A 23,021-nucleotide genomic window follows, 5' to 3' on the forward strand; every position below is an offset into this window, starting at 1 on the left:
TCACATGATGAATTCTGCATATAAGTTAAATAAGCAGGGCGACAATATACAGCCTTGTTGTACTCCTTTCCCAATTTTGAACCAATCAGTTGTTCCATATCAGTTCTAAGTGTAGCTTCTTGTCCCACATAGAGATTTCTCAGGAGACAGATGAGGTGATCAGGCATTGTGTTTAGTGCAGTGTAATTCCATTATTTTTGATTTTTATTTATTATTAAATATTTTTCTTTTGCTTCATGGGGATGGGGAAGTGATGACAATGTACAATGCAAAAAAAAATATGCATTAATTAATAGCAACATTATTGTCATTCTGCAGCTGTGTTACATAATCAAAGTCGTTAAAACCAAAGTACCGCTCCCCATTCCCACATAATAATGGTAGGCATTTATATAAATGAGGGGCAGTTATTATGAAACTATTATTATTATTAGTTATTAGCGCAAACTCCGCTTTGGGATTTATTGGAATAAAAAGCAGCAGAGAAATAGAATCAATCAATCAATCAATCAATCAGGGTGAGGGGTGTGGCCTGGGGAGATTTTAGAGGGCTACACTTGGAGGGCCACATTCGATCCCAATTGGACCCCAAGTAGCGCCAATGGAAGCGCTACTATGCCAACCCTGCAATTCAGACCAGTCGAACCAAACCGAGCCGCACCTCGGCTTCCAAACAGACACGGAAGCTGGAGCTGTTTGGTAACATCTACCGCTTACGCCTCTATGGCGACGGATGGAGCGAGGCGTGGTTTCCTGACTAGGCAATTTCCCCCTCGCAGAGACTACAAATCCCGAAGGCCTTTGCGATTCCCCACGACCATCCCCCAAAGGGGGGGGATCTAGCCGCGCCGCTTCCGGGCGTCTGTGTCGCTGTTGCCGGAAGCGGAGGTGCGTCGCCCCGTCCGGGCCTCTGCGTAAGGCCGAAGGACCCCTGGGCGCGTTGCTAAGGGCGACCGAGGTGCCGTTGCTGGGATTTTCTGGGCCTGGCGGGAGAGATGGGCGAGCCGGGCCCCGCCGCCGCCGCCGCCTCGGCCAGAGCGCTGGTGCCAGTCCCGGCCGAGGCGGGCGCCGTGGCTGTGGTGAAGGAGGCGGCCCAGGAGGCCCCCAAGAGCAGCAAGAGGGTCCTGGACGAGGAGAGCTACATCCAGGCGAGCGAGGGGAATGGGAGCGGGGGCCTGACGGGGTGGAGGGTCCGATGGAAGTGGGGGGGGGTCTGGTGGGGTGGGGGGTCTGGCGGGGTGGAGGGTTCAGTGGGAGGGGGTCTGGCGGGGTGGGGGGTCCGGTGGAAGTGGGGGGGGGTCTGGCGGGGTGGGGGGTCTGGCGGGGTGGAGGGTTCAGTGGGAGTGGAGGGGTCTGGTGGGGGTGTATCTGGCGGAGTAGGGGGTCTGGCGGGGTAAGGGGGGGTCCAGTGGGAGCGGGGGTCTGGCAGGGCCTTTCCTTGTCTTGGGTGTTTGGAGAGACAGTGTGGTGCTGTGCGGGGTATTATTGTTTATTTATTTATGATAGGGTGGACTATTGGGTTGTTTTTATTTGTATTATGTGGTTTTATATCTTGATTTTATTCTGTGATCTGCCCTGAGACCCCTGGATGTAGGGCAGTATATAAATTCAATAAGTAACTATAATTATTATTATTAAATGTTTAATGTGTTTATTAGTATACAATGGTACCTCGGGTTACATACGCTTCCGGTTACAGACTCCGCTAACCCAGAAATAGTACCTTGGGGTAAGAACTTTGCTTCAGGATGAGAACAGAAATTGTGCTCCATCAGCGTGGCAGCAGCAGGAGCCCCATTAGTTAAAGTGGTGCTTCAGGTTAAGAACAGTTCCAGGTTAAGAACAGATCTCCAGAACAAATTAAGTACCGTATTTTTTGCACCATAACACTCACTTTTTTCCTCCTAGAAAGTAAGGTGAAATGTCTGTGCGTGTTATGGAGGGAATGCCTACGGGTGGCATGCCTACGGATTTTCCTCCTCTAAAAACTACGTGCGTGTTATGGTTTGGTGTGTGTTATAGAGCGAATAATACGGTACTTAACTCAAGGTACCACTGTATTTGCTCAGTGTAAGTCACTTGGGCCTGATGTTGATGGTAACAATAACAGACTTTTTATAAAAGAATGGAAATGGTTTGTTGAATATTCACAGACAAATCATAAACAGATAAGAACATTGGCAGGATTATTGTAATAACCTGCTGTTTCATAAGAGTATATATTTAAAGTTGATGAATAAATGAGCAAATTAAGTTAATATAGATATGTAGAAGATATTCAGCATAAACTTAAGGAAATGTTAAAATGATTGTGAAGTTGGTGAAATGTATAAACTCGAAAACTATAAATAAAACTAAAAAATAATGATAATAAACAATGATGACCAAATGAATAAATAAGATTTGACCCTGGGGGAAAAACAATAACAGAGGTTATGAGTAAAACTAGGACCAGACAGTCATGGATTTGAATCCCTCCTCGGGCATGGAATTCGCTGGAAGGCAAGTCCCAGTAAGCCCACAACTTGTGCACGTTGAACTTGTGCACATCCAGCTCTACATGCTTGGCAGGAAAATTAGAAAGGTGGCTGGACGTCCGGAGGGGGCGGGGGACTCGCAGTCCCACCTCCTATTGCCACTCCATGTGTTTTGACTCTGTGTGGTTTTGACCATTGGAGAGATGCCCGGAACGTAACCGCTGTGTAAGTTGCAGGCCTTCTCTCTCTCTCTTTCTCTGTGTGTATGCATTATATAATGCCAAGCCTACATCACAGGATTGTTGTTATTATGCTTACTGTATTTATATCCCACCTGTTAACTGAAGATCCCTGTGGGTTTTTTGTTTTCGCAACAACACAGTGGCGTGGGAAAGCGGGTGGGTTGGGCAGGTCCTTGGCGGGGATGTTTAATGTATTGAAAATCAATAAAATAAAATAAATACATACACTAGAAGGGCGGTAAGGAAGGCAGCACTGCAGAACAACTGATAGACATTGGATTTGGACATTCAGGTGTTGGCTTGCTTGAGAAGCAATATCCTGCACATATTTCTTTAGAAGATAAATAAGTAAATGTGGGTGATGCCAACAGACAGACCTTATGAAGTCGTAAGTCTGCTCGTCATGATGGCTGCTTTCTATCTCCACTGGTGATGGCGGTTATATTAATTTAGGCCAGCTGAGTTTTGGATCAAAATCTTTGTTTCTTGGGTGCAAAACAAGGCATTTATTTATTTATTTAATTTATATGACGCCCTATACCTGCAGGTCTCGGGGTGGTTTCTCAGGTACCTTGTAAGATGGAATACATTGCTAAGGTGTCATGCCACATGGGTTGAAGGTTTGACAGGCCTGGGCCAGCAAGCCGCTTTACTTAAGCTAAATTTCTGAGGATCCTGTCACGCAGACCACAAAATTATATTACATGTTCCTTTCATTTTTTTTATTTTCCTCCTACCCTGAAACATTGTTAATTTGGCATTTTGCAGAGCCTGGAGAAAATCATCCAAAGGGATTTTTTCCCTGACGTTGAGAAATTGCGTGCTCAGAAGGACTATCTAGATGCTGAAGAAAGTGGTGATTTGGAGAAAATGAGGCAGATAGCCATCAAATTTGGCTCTTCCTTGGGGAGAACTTCCAAAGACACCCCTGCACCATGTAAGAATTTATTTGGATCCTTGGATTATTGGTGTTGATGTTTATCATAGAGTTTTGAACATGTTCCTTTGTCATTTTGGGGGTGTCTTTATGATTTGCAAAGAATACCCAGTAGAGCAATTTTATATGCATCGCCGAAACCTGCATATAATGCTGCTGACGAGGCCAGAATACTCTTTGGTTTTTTTTGCTTGGTGTTTTTTTTGTTTTTGTTTTTGTTTGCTTTTCATTTCAGTCTTTTCTGTTTCTCGAAAGAGTTAGAGGCAGCATTTATGGAACCTTTGGCCCTAGAAGTGTTGCTGATCTACAGCTCCCATCAGCAAGTGTGGCCAGGGGTGATGGGATTTGTAGTTCAGCAACATCTGGTGGGCCAAAGGTTCCCTACATGTGATATATGATATCCCCCTTTTATCCTGTGAGGTAATTAGGCGGATGGGGGTTGTGTTAATCAAGTACACACACTGTACTTTGTGGCTCAGTGGATATTTGAACTAGAGCCTTGTCTATGCTGGCTCTTGGAACCATACATTCCTAAATCATTGCTTTTTCAAAAACGCTTTTGAACAGATGTTACTCCAGCCACATTTGAAACGCCCGAGGTTCATCCCGGTGACCCCTCCACATTGAATAAACCCAAGCTCCCAGTAAAAACTACAGAGGAAGGTAAGAAATTCTCATTTTGCTTGTTTGGGTTGTTCTATATGTTGCTGTTTGGTTTCAGGGCTGAGAAGGATGTGAAACAATTCCTCCTGGTATCCCTAGTATTAAAAATTGGGAGGGGCTGCAGTATGGTGATATAAGAGCACATGGTTTACACGCAAAAAGATCTCGGATGCAGTCCCTGTCATCTCTTGTTGTATTGTGTTGTAGCTTCTGGTATCCTCATTGGTGCCTTGTTTAAAGGCATGGGGAAATCCATCCTTTGAAGGACTGAGGCAGGACTTCAAAGTCTTATCTGTGTTTGCCCCCCCCCCTTTCCTACAGGTGAAACGGAGGAAGAAGAGAGCAAAGATGCTCTGCCCAGCCTGGACAGCTTCTTGGCAAAACACACCAGCGAGGATAACGCTTCCTTTGAGCAGATCATGGACGTGGCAGAAGAGAAGGAGAGAGCCAGGCATTCATGGCTCTACGACGCAGAAGAGGAATTTGCCCAGGTGCGGGAAAGAGCTTTGTGTATCTCCATTATTTAAATAGCTCCATGTAGGAGACTGATCTTCCCTTGGTAAGAGAGGACCACCAACACAGCCCTCCCTTAAGACTTTTAGATTGCGGTCTCTTGTGAAATGATCACCTATGGTCCTGAAGCATATGCAGCAAACTCACTCTAGCCAAGCAATCTGGTCATGGTCAAGTGCTTGGGGCCTGTAGATGAACTGTGCCATACACACAGTCTTGACTTCTAGTGGGGGGAAAAGGGGTTGAGCCCTGCTCCGACACCAAACGTTACACAAAGTAATAAAGTAAGGCGTACATTCTCCACACTGAAAAGTAAGATAATAATTATATACTCCCCAAGTAAATTGGAGGCCCACTTAATTCGCACCTTTTTACTCTTACGTACTACTGTTTGTGCCCATCACTGAAGATCTTTGTCAAATCTGTTTCAGCGGCACCAGGAGCAGCTGGCACTTCCGTCAGCAGAAGAGCAGCAGGCCCTGGCGAATGGGAAAGCTGGGGTGGAGACATGGGAGTACAAGGCTAAGAATTCCCTCATGTATTACCCACCAGGTGAGCTCAGTGATGTCGCAAGAGTCTCCAGCAAATGGAGACAGCCAAATGGACCGATAGCTGTAAGGGTGTGTTTGTCTGTGCACACACACACACACGCCGGACAGGATTCTCTGCAGCTTCTTCCCTGTGTGTCTTCTCATCTTTCAGTACCTTTTCAGAATTAATAATTTTGTTGGGCCTAATTGGTCATTGCTGCCTTTGAGGTGCTCCTTCTGAGTTCTAATATTATGGGGTAAAGAGGGGGGGATACTGATTCATTCCCTGCACCATTGAGAGATGAGCATGGAAGTGTAATTGTGAGAAAACTCATCCTCTGTTCTTCTATTTGAGTTTTCATTCTTAACTTACGGGAGTACATTTTTCTTTTAAAATTGCAAATGGCAAGACTTTTGTTTGCTGCCTTCAGTCTGATGCTAATGTTCTGCCTTTTCCAGGTGTTCCTGAAGAGGAGAGTGTGTTTAAAAAGCCACGGGAAGTTGTCCACAGAAACACCCGTTTCCTGAAAGATCCGTTCAGCCAAGCCTTGAGCAAATCCCAGCTCCAACAGGCAGCAGCCCTCAATGCTCAGGTTAGAGAGCTGATTTAACTTTCCCACATCCTCTTTATTTGAAATCGGTGTGTTTCCTCTACTTACAGGTGGATACATTTAAAATTATATATTCCACCCCCCCATACATGCAGCTGAGGGAAAATTCTACCCTTACAGCAGAGCATCTTTAAAGTCCTTCAACTGATTAAATGCAATTTTAAATAGGAAAGAGAAGGCTGGTGAGTTCCAGTGGAGAGAGCCTCTTGCAGAAGACTTTGCATTACTGTATTTTAATATTTGGTTGGAAGCCGCCCAGAGTGGTTGGGGAAGCCCAGCCAGATGGGCGGGGTATAAATAATAAATTATTATTATTATTATTATTTGCTCTCGTCTGTTTATATTGACCGTCAGTGGTTGCATTTGCATTTTGCACAAAACTGTGGTGAATGAACAGGAGGGAACCACAGCAAGCCGTGGATGCAAACACCTTTGCTCCTTGTTCAGCTGGGAGGATGACTTTGGAAGCTTTTACTCCTCCCATATTAATCACGGCTTGCCATAACACCCAGACAGGGGATCATGATCAGTTGCAAAACAAGCCAGCTTCAGATGTGGATGTTGAAGGTAACTTGATTACAACTGTTGTATTTTTAGTGCATTTCTATACTGCTCAATTGTTGGCCTTTGTCAGCGATGTACATAAAAATTAACCATGCAGAGAGTAAATCAATAAAAATCGTAAAACCAATCAGAAATGCAAACATTACCTTTTAATGCCTGCTTGAATAAGAAAGCCTCTGTTGTGCATCTTAAGTTCAGCAAGGAGGGCACCTGTCTAATTCAGTTTGGAGGGAGTTTCAAGGCTTATGAGCCCAGCAGTTCAGCCACAGGGGACCTCCAGCTGAGACTCCCCCAAGGATTTTAGTGATTAGACAGGGATAAAAAGGATCAGTCTGTTCTTAAGATATCCTGGACTAAGTTGCTAAAGGGCCTTGTAAATGAATACAAGAACCTCAAATCTGGCTCAGAAACATTAAACCACAATTCCTTGTCTGGATGACAGAAAAAGCTAGGTTTAAGTAAAACTTATGAGTAAAAGCTTTTGAAGTCCCTCTGCCAGCCATCGAGAGGGGGAGTGTGTGATCCGAAGGATTGTTGTGGATCTTCCCTGCTTATGGGCATTGTGCTAAATCTTGGTTTAGCATCAGGTGCAAATATGACCAGTGAAGTATATGGCCAAACATTATAAAATAATCAATTGATCAAGTATCAGTTTAAGAGAAAAAAGCAGATTTTTGTTGTTGAAGGTGGGAGCTTGATGCCTTAGAAGAGTTAAAGAGTGAGAGCCTATGTACTAGATGGTGCAGGATTAAGTGGTAGAAATATTTGAAATAATTTTTAAAAAGATTATAAAATGTTAAGCAAGCTTTTTGAATCTGTGTAAGCAATTGTTACCAAACTTTTCTTTTTTTTCTTTGCGAAATCTAGTACAAGCAGGGTAAAGTAGGTCCTGATGGGAAGGAGCTCATTCCCCAGGAATCGCCAAAGGTCAATGGATATGGATTTGTGGCCACGCCCTCCCCAGCTCCCGGTAAGAAGAGGCGGGCGGGGAATACCGAGAATTGTGTTGTAGAAAAATAAATTAACTTGCAGTTAGACAAGGCAAAACTGATACTTTATTAGCAAATGTGACTGAATGCTTAGCCCCCCGAGTCCACAAAACCTTGTTCATTGGGAAAGGGCAGTTTAAGCCACAGGAGCTAATTCTGCAGGGTTATGGGGAATAAAGCATAGCTTTCTAACAGGCTGAAGCAAGGGGATGGCTCATGGAGTAAATAATTACATTGTGATTCCTGGCATTGGCTAGTAATACTTAGCACATAGTGGAGAGAGTGTTTGTGGGCAGTCCGCTAAGGTATGGAGGGGAGAGGGTGCCTGTCCCTTTAACTCTTTATTAAAAGGTAAAGGGACTCCTGACCATTAGGTCCAGTCGTGGACAACTCTGGGGTTGCGGCGCTCATCTCACTCTATAGGCCAAGGGAGCCAGCGTTTGTCTGCAGAGAGCTTCCGGGTCACGTGGCCAGCATGACTAAGCCGCTTCTGGCGAACCAGAGCAGCGCATGGAAATGCTGTTTACCTTCCCACTGCAGCAGTACCTATTTATCTACTTGCACTTTGACGTGCTTTCGAACTGCTAGGTGGGCAGGAGCTGGGACCGAACAACGGGAGCTCACCACATCGCAGGGATTCGAACTGCCGACCTTCTGATCGGCAAGCCCTAGGCTCTGTGGTTTAGAATTTATTACTGACCCGCTTAGCTAGGGTCAGGCTGCATAGCAATTGGGGAACCACGATTCCCCCCCCCCCCAGGTAGTTCTTGTGGATTTAATTGAAGGCCACCACGACTGCAGTTCAAGCTATAACTGGCAATATTTAAGCAAAGAGCCTGCCATCAGTCCGTCTCATTAGACTTAACTTGTGAAACTCTATTCATAGGTGTGAACGACTCCCCTCTTATGACGTGGGGTGAGATTGAAAGCACCCCTTTGAGGTTAGAAGGCTCAGACACACCGTATGTAGACAGGACACCTGGACCAGCCTTCAAGGTATTTAAAGGGCGAGGTTCTCAGAACATTGTCTGCTGTGCAAACTGGGTGGAGCCTGGCTGCACAAATGAGGTTGTGGCTTCCGGCGGGGGGGGGGGGTGTTGGCTGAAATAGCATGCCAGGTACAGCAATTGCCACTTGGGCATCAGAAACATCTGTTCTAGCCTCGGGCATATTAAAGCCCCGAGCTGACTTGCTCTGTGTGTGCACCAGTAGCCAGCGGGAACCAAGTGACAAAGGCAGCGGGGAATTAACTTGCGTGTCTTCTCCTTTCACCTCCTTCCTATGGTGAAGGTAAGGGAATCTTGATGCCTGGTGTTTCTTTTCCCTGGTTCAACCCCATCACCCACTGCAGAGTCATCTGGGCCCAAAGGCTTTAGAGCTCTTCTGCTGCCTTTGCAGTACACCGGCATTTGCTGTGATAAATGGGCAAAAAGGTGAAGAAGAAATGCGTGTCTCCTAGCAGTCAAAATTGCATGCAGTGGGAAGGCATTGATGGACGGCAGTTATTATTAAAGCTATTCAGCACATCCATCCAGCACATCCAAGTTTAGAGATCAGTGTTTCATCTTTGCCCTTGATGTGTCTTTTCTGTAAAAAAACCCACCAGTATACTTCTTGCAAAAGCGAAGCAACTCTAAGAAGGTGGCTCAGATAGAGAGTGTTTCGGTTTTACACTCTTGGGTATTTTTGCAGTTAAGCGAGAAGGGTTGTGTGTGCAGCTTTCTGTTTCCGCTTCAGGGTGACATATTAAGTTCTCTCACCACCACGTACTTGTCCAGTTGCCTGGGAGGTAGGTCAGGCTGAGAGATGGTGACCAACCTCAGATCAAACAGTGAGCTTTCTCTCATACCTGGAATTATAACCCGGGTCTCTCTGAACCAATCCATTACTCTAGCCCATGGGTAGCTGACATGATGCCCTCTGGATGGTGGACTCCAACTCCCATAAGTCCTAAACAGCATAACTCAGTAGTTGAGGATGATGGGAGTTGTAGTCAGGCAACATCTAGAGAGCCACAGGTTCCCCTACCCCAGTCCTAGACTCTAAGGTCTCTTACTTCCCTAGTTTGAGTAGCACTGTTGAAGAGTTTGGAGCACAAGGTGTAGAGCTTCTGTGTTTGCCCTGGAAATGTTCAATGCAGGGATGGGAGGTGGAATCCAATGACATCCATAGGTCCCCCACCTCTGGCTACATTGCTTTCATAGCAAAAGCACAAGTGAGCAATGAACCTATGTCTGGAAAGATGAGTTTTTCATGTAGCACCGGTAACCCCTGGTCTTTTCCCAGATCCTGGAGCCTGGTCGCAGAGAGAGGCTAGGGCTTAAGATGGCCAACGAGGCAGCTGCTAAGAACCGAGCAAAAAAGCAGGAAGCTTTAAGAAGAGTCACGGAGAACCTCGCCAGGTGAGACCTTGCTAAAATCAGGGGCCTCTTTTCCAAAAATCTAACTGCAGCATTCAAGAGGAAAAACACACTGGGGGAGGGGGAGAGAGAAACAGGAAGACTTGGCATTTTTAGAGTGCCAGAATGGCTGACCTGAATTTTGGATGTTGATTTTTAGAAGCAAAGAAATTGGATGTCTTAGCTTAGTGGTAGATATTGAATGCTCTGCTTCATCTGTTCTTCAGGTACCTTTTCGGTAGCCAGGGCTATGTCTGGGAGGTAAACAATCCTCTTTTCTGGGTACTGTGTGAATTGTAGTTCTGTGTGGGGAATAGGGGGTCTCCTAACAACTCTCAGCAGCCTCTGGAAGAAGCCATGACTGTTTAAAGCGGTGCCATGATACTTTTACATGGATATTGCAGATAGAGCCTTACCTAGTCACAACCAACCAATGCAAGTCGTCTCTTATCTAAAATTATTATTGGTTTTATTTTAAAAACCCATGTGTTTCTTTTTCTTCTTCTTCTAGCCTTACTCCCAAAGGACTAAACCCAGCGATGTCACCAGCCATGCAACGCTTAGTAAACAGGACTGCCAGCAAATTCACAGACAAAGCCCTCCGAGCCAGCTACACCCCGTCCCCTGCACACCTGAGCACACCTGGCTACAAGACCCCGGCAGGTGGGCCGCAGACACCCACTGTCACCCCAACTTCCAGGACTGCGTCTCAAACACCAGGGACTCAGGACCCCACCTCAATCACGGACAATCTGCTGCAGCTGCCTAAAAGACGCAAAGCCTCGGATTTTTTCTGAGGAACGGCATCACTCTTTCTCCTCTGCCGGGCCCCGCATAGCAGAGTATGCGGATATAGCAGACAAAATAGACACAATAGCGACAAGAAGAGCTGGCCGGATTTTCAGGATTGTGTCTGCCCTCCAAACCTGTGTTGCTGCTGCACGTTTGTCAGCTGCAAGGAGTAACACATGTAGAAGAAGCCTTTTTTGGCCAGGCATCAGGTTTGATCTTTGTCGCCTTCTGTGCTACGTGAGCCAAGAAAGACTGTAGTTGAAATGACGTATGTGACACGAGCCTTTCTAAAGCATTTTGGGCGGTTTTACAAAAGACCTTGTTTGCGTTTGGGTGCCTCTGATTCTGTCTGTACAGGCATATGTTTTTATTTATTGAACACAAGAAAGCCTATGGATAAAGACTCGGCACAGATCTGAATTGAGGGTATGCCTGCAGCTATCAACATCACTGTTGGAAAAATTCTGATGAATATATGAGAGCCACTTTCCAGCTTTACATTATTCATCCAGGGAATGACTTTCAGGCTGCTTCTCAGTGACATGTGGCAATTGGCAGATGTGGAGAATTAGTATTTCTGCTTGGGAGGGCCAGAGCCTTTGCTCTCGGATGCCTACAGGAAGCCTGGCTTTGGTTATGGGATGTGTAAGCGTGATATCCCCCAAAGCTGGAAAAGGTTGGCTTTATTTTTAAAAATAGTAATTTATTTTTGTATATTTTGCTCTTCTACCAACAGTATCCAGAGCAGCATACAACACACTTGGTAAAGCATATAGTATATAATCAATAAAAAACTACGTGTACAACTGAAGAACTGTGTGTAAAAGTAATAAGAACAGAAAACCTAAATAAAAAAGCCAACAGCAGCAGAGGTAAAACATATTGCAAGTTAAAACTGGGAGCAGTATTAGGAAGTGTTGATATATTGAATCTTCGGGGAAATGTGCTTTCATCTCACAAAGTGGGAGCCTGATTAATTTTGGGATTGGCAAAGTATGCCAGAGTCCGGCTATTGCTGTAGCCTTCGAATGCCCAGCCCCCAGCATCCTTGACCACTGGATATGCCGGCTGGGGCTGATGGGAGTTGGAGTCTTAACAACATCTGCAACGCCCCAGGTTGGCCATCCCTCTACTACAGGGAAGGCTTTGCAGGCAATGGAGTTCTGGTCTTAGAAAGCCATTTAGTCAGTCTGTCTCGGAACCAATAAGTCATTGTGTGTTCATGATTTCAGGTGTGCAGAGATGGGTGGCGCTTGGAATTCACTGCACCACTTCTCTATATCAGAAGAACATAAGAAGGGCTAGCTGGATCAGGCCAATGGTCTGCCTAGTCAGCATCCTGTTCTCACAGGGGCCACCCAGATGCCTTTGGGAAGCCTACAAACAGGACCCGAACACAAGAGCTCACACTTTTCTGGTTTTTAGCAACTGGAATTCTAAAGCAGCATTTCCCAACCTTGAGCCTCCAGCTGTTTTTGGACTACAACTCCCATAATCCTCAGCTAGCAAGACCAGTGGTCAGGGGTGATGGGAATTGTAGTTCGAAAACAGCTGGAGGCCCAAGGTTGGGAAACACTGTTCTAAAGCATTTCTGCTTCCAACTGTGGAGGAAGAGCATAGCCATCGTGTCTATTAGCCCTTGACAGCCCTCTCAATGAATTTGTCTACTATTCTAAAGTCATCCGTCGGTGGCCATCACTGCCTCTTGTGGGAGCGAGTTCCATAGTTTAACTATGCACTGCGTGACAAACTTCCTTTTATATGTTGTGAATTTTCTAACTGTTGAGTTTCTTTGTCTTATGAGTTCTAGTGCTATGAGAGAGGGAGGAAAAAAAACTTCTTTATCCATTTTTTCCATGCCGTGCATCGTTTTATAAACTTCGGTCTTGTCACCTCTTAACTTGCCTTTTCCCTAAACTAAAATGTCCTAAATGCTGAGCTACCGTTGCTCAGTCCCTGCTCCTGCCCACCTAGCAGTTCGAAAGCACGTCAAAGTGCAAGTAGATAAATAGGTACGGCTCCGGCGGGAAGGTAAACGGTGTTTCCGTGCGCTGCTCTGGTTCGCCAGAAGCGGCTTAGTCATGCTGGCCACACGACCCGGAAGCTGTACACCGGCTCCCTTGGCCAATAAAGCGAGATGAGCACCGCAACCCCAGAGTCAGCCACGACTGGACCTAATGGTCAGGGGTCCCTTTACCTTTACCTTACATTAAATCGTAATAGCAAGGTCAAGGTATCTCTGATCTGTCACTGACTTTGTTTTGTTGGACAGCACCAGAAGAGGGGAGACTTGAGAATATATAGCATTTCCAGGTTGATTCTTAATACTATCTTAAAGGTAAAGGGTAAAGGGACCCCTGACCATTAGGTCCAGTCGTGGCCGACTCTGGGGTTGCGGCGCTCATCTCGCTTTATTGGCTGAGGGAGCCGGCGTACAGCTTCCGGGTCATGTGGTCAGCATGACTAAGCTGCTTCTGGCGAACCAGAGCAGCGCACGGAAACACCGTTTACCTTACCGCCGGAGCGGTACCTATTTATCTGCTTGCACTTTTGACGTGCTTTCAAACTGCTAGGTTGGCAGGAGCAGGGACCGAGCAACGGGAACTCACCCCGTCGCGGGGATCTTAGCAAAAGACAAATATTGGGGGGCCACCAGGAGCCAAACAGCCTATGGCATGGATGGGGGAAGCTGTGGCCCTCTGTACGTTCTTGGACTCCAACTCCCATCATCCTTGATCATTGGACCTGCTGGTTGCAGTTGATGGGTGTTGGAGTCCGTTAGTATTTAGAGGACCGCATCTTCCCCATCCTTTGCTGATAGGCTTATTCTCACTGGAGGAATGCCTATAAAAATTGTTGCAGGAAACGTAAAAAAATATGTTAGTCGGTCAGGACTTCTTGAGTCCAATGCACACTGTTCTTGCATTTTCGCTGTACAATTTTTCCACATGTATTTCTTCATGTAGACTGCAGTGGTGGGGGAAGTATGTCTCAGTAAGCAAGGCATTGCAAAATCAACTTCCTCAACTATTACTCGACGTCAGAATTAAAAAAACACCAAGTTGTCTCTGTGCTTGGAAAAACCCGACATAAACAATAAGCAAACTTCACTGTTTTCACCGTCCAGTTGCAGATATTACTATGGCTATATTCACACCTTAACATTTAAGCACTATGATACCACTTTAAATAGTCACAGTTTCCCCCCAAAGAATTATGGGACCTAAAGTTTGTTAAGGGTGCTGAGAGTTGTTAGGAGACTACTGTGTTCACAATTCCCAGAGCTTATCTGTGAAAATGGATTGACTATTGAACCATTCAATTGTAGCTCTGAGAGGGGAACCGGGTTGTATAGGGTGGTTTGTTCTGTTTGCAAAAAACACTGTGTATTATAGACAGGAGGGAAAGCAAAGCTCTTCTTTCTCCTACAAAACTATAGGCCCAAATGTGCCAAGTAAACCTATGGCACGTCTACACCACAAACTTAAACCGTTCTAACAATCAATTAGTGAACTGACTTCCTCTCTTCGCTGCAGAGCTTTAGGGCAGAGATGCAGAACCTGTGGTCCTCTAGATCAGTGTTCCCCAACCTTGGGCCTCCAGCTGTTTTTGGACTACAACTCCCATCATCCCTCGCTAGCAAGACCAGTGGTCAAGGATGATGGGAATTGTAGTCCAAAAACAGCTGGAGGCCTGAGGTTGGGGAACACTGCAGTCTAGATCATGTTTTTGGGCTCCCATCCCCATCAGCTGCAGCCACCATGGTCAATGATCAGGAATAATTGTCGTGGCTGGGCAACACCTGGAGGACCCCAGATTGCCTACCTCTTTGGCACAGCATCCTTTGGGGAAAGTGGCACTTTAGTTGGCTTGGTGCAGAGGAGAGCTTGAATCTCTCCAAACCTACATGACCTTGCATTAAGCTCCAAGCCTACATCTAAATAACCAAATGAAATTCAGGCAGCTTAGCAGCGAATGATTATTCCAGTCTTTTTCTGGTGTGTAAGGCGCTCTACCAGAATTTGTACAGTGGTAACTTGGTTCTCAAAAGCCTTGGTATTTGAACAACTTGGAACCCAAACACTGCAAACCCGGAAGTAAGTATTCTCGTTTGTGAACTTTTTCCAGAAGCTGAATGTGCTCTGTTTTGAGTGTTACGCTTCTGATTTGAGTGCCACACTTTCGTTTTGAGTGTTACACTGAGGTCTGTCTGTTTTTGCTATTTATTTTGCGATTTATTTTTGTGGTTCTTTTTTGTTGTTTTTGTGACTGTGTGGAACCCAGTTCAGCTACTGATTGATTGATTGTGTGACTGCAGTACATTGTTTATTGCTTTCATTTTATGGATCAATGGTCTCGTTAGATAGTAAAATTCATGTTAAATTGCTGTTTTAGGGGTTGTTTTTAAAAGTCTGGAATGGATTAATCCATTTTGCATTACTTTCTATGGGAAATCGCGCCTTGGTTTTGGAACGCTTTGGTTTTGGAACGGACTTCCGGAATGGATTAAGTTTGAGAGCCAAGGTACCACTGTATTAAGGAAGCAATTGCTTCTTACAATTTGTAGTTGTCCATTGACATCTAACATTATTTATTTTGCAGAGGGAGAAATGCAGGCAAATTGCCATATTTTTTGCTCTATAAGACTCACCTTTTCCCTCCTAAAAAGTAAGGGGAAATGTGTGTGCATCTTATGGAGCAAATGCAGACTGCACAGCTATCCCAGAAGCCAGAACAGCAAGAGGGATCACTGCTTTCGCTGCGCAGCGATCCCTCTTGTTATTCTGGCTTCTGAGATTCAGAATTATTTTTTTCTTGTTTTCCTCCTCCAAAAACTAGGTGCGTCTTGTGGTCTGGTGCGTCTTATAGAGCGAAAAATACGGTACATATATATATGTCCTTTTGTTTGTTTGGTCTGGGCTGAGTCAAGCAAGCCCTTTTACAGGCTCACAAAGCCCCCATACGCACTGTATGTTTAAAGCCATGTCACACCCACTTTGAACTGCCATGACTCCCCCACCAAAAAAAATATTAAAAATTCTGGGAACTGTGGTCTGTTAAGGGCGCTGGGAGTTAGGAAACCTATTTCCCTCCCAGGGCTACAATTATTATTTGTCATTGTTTACTTATTTATTCATGGACTGACAGTGAAACCACTTTGAGAATTGTAGTTCTGCGAATCTGGATCTCCTAACAACTCTCAGCACCCTTAACAATCCACAGTTCCCAGAATTCTTTGGGGGAAGCCATGACAGTATAAACTGTTACAGGGCTGCAGGTAGGGCCTAAGCGCTGGAGTGGGTTTCAAGAGAACCTTGAGAGTCTTTTTGCAACTGCCTGCCTCTCTTTAGTGAGGCCTTGGAGAGCGTAAAACCTTGTATTTTCAAAGGCACGTCAGCTTAATTCCAAGGTGATTAAAAACACCACCCGCTTTGGTTCATAGGCAGTGGGCAATTACAGTAAAATACTTAGCAAGGTATAAAATATTTAATAATATTGTGTCCTTTTATAGGTATCGATATATATAAGTATATATAAAAGTGCTTATAAAGAAACCTCTTTACTTTCTTTTCATTTAGTCTGCTTTTCTGATTGCTTCCTCCACTAATCTCTCATCAGGGGCTCAGGAACAGAGGCACAGGGGAGAGAGGAAATGGAGAGCGAAGGGGAAGGATCTGAGGGCAGCGTAGGGGAGTATGACAGTGACCCGAGAGATTCCATGAGCTTCTCCAGTGATTCAGAAGATTCCCAGAAGGAGGCGCCTATGGCCAGGGCCAGAGGGGTCCCAGGGGGCACACACCAGAAACAGGGGGCCAGCGGGGACTCCCAAAGCAGCAGCTGGAGATCAGGACCAGCTTCCCCACCAGAGCGTAGTGGGGGGGAAGAGTCCCATGTGTCAGGGCCAGCGTCTCCTCCAGCAGGGAGAGGAGAGGAGTCAGGGCTGACCACGCCTCGATCGGAGAGTGGGGGAACGGAGGGAAGGTCAGGTCCAGCTAGCCTCCCCGAAGGGGGAAGCAGTGACAGGAGCAGTGTAACGGTCAGGAGGAAGGTTGCCGGCTGGGCGCGCGCGCCAAGTTCGAATGTACAGGCGCGTGGGACAGCAGAAAACCCGGATTGGGAACCAGGTCCTAAAGCCCGCCGGAGGCAGGGGGAAGAATCAGGGGACTCAGCGTCAGAAGAGTCTAGGAAGGGCGAGACCCCAGCGGACAGGCGGACCCAGAGGAGGAAAGAGCAAAGGAAGAGGTGGAGCAAGGCTAGAGTCTTAAACTGGTGTCTGGGGGGAGGAGATTCAGACGGAGCTTCAGCGGTCTAGAGTTTCAGACGTAGAGCTGCGCGCTGCGGCTGTGAAAGTAAAACTGAACTTCAATAAAGACTTTTGTATATAACAACGAACCGGCGTTGGTCCTTTGTGAGCTGGGACCTCGGGCAGCTCTGACAGTAAGCTCCGTCTCAAAAAAAAATTTTTTTTTTGCGAGCTCACGAAGATAGGCAAAGATGACTACAGAGGAGAAGGTGACAGAAATGCAAGAAGCAGTCACGCGGCTTTACGCAGAAGTAGAAGCATCTAGAAAGAGAGAAGCAGCAGCAGCAGCGCTCTGCCGGGATCTGCAAACCAGGTGGGAACGTTTGGGCAAAGAGGGGCTGCCAGGACCCAAGCCGGAGGGAGTTGGCCTCGGGAAGAGGGGGGGGGGCAGCATCGTAGCCCACTTCAACGGGGACCTGCAGCAGTATCCTAACTTCAGAGCAGACATAGTTTTCGTGCTCAATTTGCTTCGGAAAGACTTTAGAGATGAGGAGGAGAAAGTGGGATTCATAATAACTCATCTGCATGGGGAAGCTAAATCGTTATGGCGCGAAAATGATCCCGCCCTCCAAGATTCAAAAGCATTTATCAAGGCTATGGGCGATTGTTTTAAATCAACGATAGATGTGGATGTGGCCAGGAGGGAAATGCACGGGCTGAAGCAGGGCAAAGCCACGGTGAGACAATATCACTCCCGCTTTTTTGCGTTAGTAAATGTGCTGGGCTGGGAGAAGGACTCCACTGCCGTAAGGGATCTGTTCTGGGAGGGACTGAACGGGGCCGTGAAAGATGAGCTGGCGAGGGGGGAGAGACCTAACAGTACCACAGACGTCGTCCAGAGAGCGCTGACGATAGGGGTGCGCCTGGAATAACACCCTTGGAGCAGGGAGGAGGGACGTATGGCGCGCACAACAGCCAGAACAACTCCCTTCCTACCCAGAGAGACAGGGCGCGCGCAATCCACGCCTCCACTGGGGGGGGGGGGAGAAGAGCCGATGGAGATTGGTGGTGCCAGGACTCAGACAGCGACCAGAGCCCAAACACCAGGAGCAGTCAAGGTGAAGGCTCCTAGAGGGAGCAGGAAGTGCTATATCTGCGACAGTGCACAGCACATGGCCAAAGAGTGTCCCCAGAGGATCCAGAAGCACACTGCAGCCTCAGCAACAGTAAGGGGAGCAGTTCAGCAGGAGGAACAGCCACAGGGAAACGACGAAGCCTGGTTGGAGGCAGAGGCACTGGGGCCCAGCCAGGCGAGTCAGTGAAGCAGTCCCCAGAGATTTTGCAGCCCACAGACCCCCTCCCACCCAAACCAGTGGTGCAACTCACCGCATCTCTCCAGCTGCCCAATGGACTCACCCTGGAAGTCCCTATTACCATTGACTCTGGTAGTAATGCAGACTTTGTAGGAGTGGGCTTCATCAAGCTACATCGCATAGCACTCCTACCAGCCACGATGCCCCTAAACGTCGTCACGGTCGATGGCAGGGAGCTACTGGGTGGACAGGTGGTACAGCAAACACCGCCTATGGTAATGCAAATTGGAAATCACCGCGAAGTCATCAGCTTCAACGTCACCCACCTGTCAGACACGCCCATAGTGTTGGGCATGAGTTGGCTGGACAGGCACAGCCCGGCATTAGCATGGTACCAGCGGCAATTGACCTTCTGCTCCTCCTACTGCGCAGAACACTGCATCCGGACCAGCCAGGAAGAGGAGGGGCAAGAGGATGAACCACAGCTACACCTAGGCATGGTGCAAGCAGTACCCAACAAGTACAAGGCGTTTTTGGAGGTCTTCTGCGAGAAGGAAGCGGACAAGTTGCCTCCACACAGGCCCTACGACTGCAAGATTGACCTCCTGCCAGGGGCGATGCTGCCGACTGGAAAACTGTATTCCATGTCAGAAGACGAACTGCAAGAACTCAGGGAGTTCATAGATCACAACTTGAAGCGGGCATTCATCCAAGAATCCAAAGCAGTGGGGGGCAGTCCCGTGTTTTTCGTGAAGAAGAAAGACACGCCCCAACGCAGGCTCGTAGTTGATTACAGAATCATCAATTCCAGGACAAAGCCCACAGCTTTCCCCATGCCCAAGATCGACGACCTGCTCGCGACGGTGCGGAAGGGACGAATCTTCACCAAGTTGGATCTACGAGGGGCGTACAACCTTATACGCATGCGGGAGGGCGATGAGTGGAAGACGGCCATGTTTACGCCTTTAGGCACCTATGAATATCGAGTTATGCCGTTTGGTCTGCAAAATGGCTCCCATTGTTTCCAAGCCTTCATGCACCACGTGTTAGTGGGCCTCCTCTACAAGAAGTGTGTATGCTTCCTAGACGATATCCTGATCTCGGAATCGCAGGAGGCTCACGAGGGAGACGTCAAGGAGGTCCTGCAGAGACTACGGGAGCACAGACTTTACGCCAAACTGGAGAAGTGCCAGTTCGACATGACGGAGGTGGATTTCCTGGGCTACAAGCTGTCCGACAAGGGACTCGCCATGGACAGCACCAAGGACCGCTCGGTGTTGGACTGGAAGAGCCCGCGCAATCGGAAGGAGGTCCAGAAGTTCGTTGGCTTCGCCAACTTTTATCGCAAGTTCATCAAGGGGTTCGCGAAGGAGACGGCGGCCATCACGGACACCCTCAGCTCCAAGAAGAAGAAGTTCACCTGGACGGACCAGGCGGAGCAGTCTTTTCGGAAACTCAAGCGTCTCTTCGCGTCCGAAGAACAGCTGCTACACGTGAACCCCAGCAAACCAATGAGGGTTGAAACGGACGCCTCGGACAGAGCGGTGGGGGCGGTCCTGTTGCAGAAAGATCCGCAAGGGGACTGGAGGCCCTGCGCATTCTACTCCAGGAAACTCAGCAAGTCGGAACAGAACTACACCATCTGGGACAGGGAGTTGCTGGCCATTCATGCAGCCTTCAAGGCGTGGCGGCACTTCCTCATCGGAGCCAGACACACTGTGCAGGTCCGCACGGACCATAAGAACCTGGAGTACTGGCGCACGGCGCGGTTCCTGAACCAGAGACACATCCGCTGGGCGGAGTTCTTTGCGGACTTCGACTTCCGGATAGAATACATCCCGGGAGACAACAACGTCATGGCGGATGCACTATCCAGGAAACCGCAGTATCTCGAGGAAGCGGCACCGGTGGCGGCCAAACACATTTTCGCACCGAAAGCGTGGGCATGCGCTTCAGCCAACGTGGACCTGGACGCGGTGCGTCGTGCGTTGCAGACGGATTCGTTCGCACAATCCAAGATGGAGGAGGTGCGAAGTGGCACAGCGAAAGACGACGAGTTCCAGATACGCGACGGACTGCTCACCCGCAAAGGGGCTCTCTACGTGCCGGGAGACGACCTCCGCGCGAAAGTCCTGCAGCAGTTACACGACGCGCCCAGCGCTGGGCACTTCGGCAAGGACAAGACGGCGGAATTAGTAGCCAGAGACTTTTGGTGGCCCCAGATGAGGGGAGAAGTCGCGGATTACGTCGCTAGGTTTGACACATGCCAAAGGGCCAAGCCAGTGCACAGGAAGCCGGCGGGACTGCTGGAACCGCTACAGACGCCGCTCGAACCGTGGGAGAAAGTGGCCCTGGACTTTGTCACAGATCTGCCCAGCTCGCGAGGCAAAACAGCGGTACTCGTGGTCGTAGACCTGTTCACCAAGATGGCGCACTTCATTCCTTGCGCGAAGGTGGCCACAGCGGAACAGACAGCCAAGCTGTTCATAGACCACGTGTTCAAAGTGCACGGCTTACCACGGTCCATCCTGTCCGACCGGGGTTGCCAATTCATCTCGAGCTTCTGGCAGAAGCTGCTGGGCATCCTGAACGTCAAGATCAACTTAGCGTCAGCACGACACCCGCAGACCAACGGACAAGCGGAGAGGGTCAACGCCATCATGCAGCAGTACCTGCGATGCTACACGAATCAACAGCCCTCGACCTGGGTGGACTACCTACCGCTGGCCGAGTTTGCCTACAACAACACGAAGCACGGGTCTACAGGGGTGACACCGTTCTTCGCCAACAATGGGCGGCATCCCAGAACCTTCCCGGGGTTAGAGATGAAGGGGGAGGGGGAGCCACGGGGAGCAGAGCACTTGGCAGCAGAGTTACAGGAGGTCCACGACCAACTCCGAAGGCACTTTGAACTTGCAAAACACGCCTACAAAATGCAGGCAGACAGGCACAGGAGAGTTGGGGAAGACATCCAGGTGGGGGACTGGGTCTGGTTAGCGGCCCAGGCAGTGCCGGCCAGAACATTAGATAAGAAGAAGCTCGGACACAAGCAGCTAGGGCCTTACCAAGTCGAGGCACAAATCAATCCAGTGGCCTTCTGGTTGACACTCCCGGAGGGCTCCAGAATGCACCCGGTCTTTCATAGGTCAGTGCTCACACCCTACAAGGAACCCCACAGGTTTCAGGCGCCAGGGAACGCACCAGCCCCACTCAGAAAATCGCCAACAGGGGAGGAGTCACCGAGGGCGGCGCCACTCAACGAGGTCACGGAGATTTTAGACTCGAGATGGGGGGAAGAGGGAGTTGAATATCTCCTCGCCAGGGAAGGTACCCCGGCCAGCACCAACAAGTGGGTACCGGACTATGCCCTGGAGGAGCACTACCTCAAAGACGAGTTCCATGCACTCTTCCCACACAGACCTATGCCGGCAGATTATTTTTATGACTGGCTTTTCACACCCACACTTTCAGCCAGCACGTTCCAGGGGTTCTCATCAGCGGAGGAAACGGCGCCAGAAACAAGCTCCCCAGAGGGATCACTCTCGGGGTTTGGCACAGACCGCTCTTATTGGTGGGACAATCAACCGGAGGTGGGGTGGAGCAGGGAACTGCTAAGGGGGCCCTTGCACGCAGCCTCACCCGAGGTAACAGGAGGAGGGACGGACATGGACGTGTTGGGGAGGATCCTGGGTTCGAGCACGAATGCAGAGAGATGGAAGCAGAGGAGATCGACGTCGACAAGCCCATTACGGGCTGGCCGGATCCAGCTGGCCGGCTGCACACCAGGGGGAAAGAACGGTATCCCGCACTAACCCCACAGCACTGGAGCACCCGGAACCCGCACCCGAAGAGGGGGAGGGGGAAGGGGGGGCTTCGAGGGGGGGATGGATGTCAGGGGCTCAAGAACAGAGGCACAGGGGAGAGAGGAAATGGAGAGCGAAGGGGAAGGATCTGAGGGCAGCGTAGGGGAGTATGACAGTGACCCGAGAGATTCCATGAGCTTCTCCAGTGATTCAGAAGATTCCCAGAAGGAGGCGCCTATGGCCAGGGCCAGGGGGGTCCCAGGGGGCACACACCAGAAACAGGGGGCCAGCGGGGACTCCCAAAGCAGCAGCTGGAGATCAGGACCAGCTTCCCCACCAGAGCGTAGTGGGGGGGAAGAGTCCCATGTGTCAGGGCCAGCGTCTCCTCCAGCAGGGAGAGGAGAGGAGTCAGGGCTGACCACGCCTCGATCGGAGAGTGGGGGAACGGAGGGAAGGTCAGGTCCAGCTAGCCCCCCCGAAGGGGGAAGCAGTGACAGGAGCAGTGTAACGGTCAGGAGGAAGGTTGCCGGCTGGGTGCGCGCGCCAAGTTCGAATGTACAGGCGCGTGGGACAGCAGAAAACCCGGATTGGGAACCAGGTCCTAAAGCCCGCCGGAGGCAGGGGGAAGAATCAGGGGACTCAGCGTCAGAAGAGTCTAGGAAGGGCGAGACCCCAGCGGACAGGCGGACCCAGAGGAGGAAAGAGCAAAGGAAGAGGTGGAGCAAGGCTAGAGTCTTAAACTGGTGTCTGGGGGGAGGAGATTCAGACGGAGCTTCAGCGGTCTAGAGTTTCAGACGTAGAGCTGCGCGCTGCGGCTGTGAAAGTAAAACTGAACTTCAATAAAGACTTTTGTATATAACAACGAACCGGCGTTGGTCCTTTGTGAGCTGGGACCTCGGGCAGCTCTGACAGGTATCGATATATATAAGTATATATAAAAGTGC

General features: G+C 48.7%; 1 protein-coding gene across 1 annotated transcript; it reads left to right on the top strand.

Annotated features, from left to right (window-relative positions):
• The first annotated feature begins 861 nt into the window (after window positions 1-861).
• ESS2 (ess-2 splicing factor homolog) lies at window positions 862-11,583 on the top strand. The gene is made up of 10 exons (XM_081174980.1): window positions 862-1,148; window positions 3,488-3,656; window positions 4,224-4,319; window positions 4,641-4,810; window positions 5,264-5,384; window positions 5,822-5,955; window positions 7,405-7,507; window positions 8,413-8,522; window positions 9,813-9,928; window positions 10,437-11,583. Exons 1-10 carry the CDS (start codon window positions 996-998, stop codon window positions 10,720-10,722), a joined length of 1,458 nt encoding a protein of 485 aa, XP_081031106.1. The 5' UTR covers window positions 862-995; the 3' UTR covers window positions 10,723-11,583.
• Window positions 11,584-23,021: the final 11,438 nt, after the last annotated feature.

The sequence above is a fragment of the Podarcis bocagei genome (genome assembly GCF_964188305.1).
Source record: "Podarcis bocagei genome assembly, chromosome: 16".
Classification (NCBI taxonomy): Eukaryota; Metazoa; Chordata; class Lepidosauria; order Squamata; family Lacertidae; genus Podarcis; species Podarcis bocagei.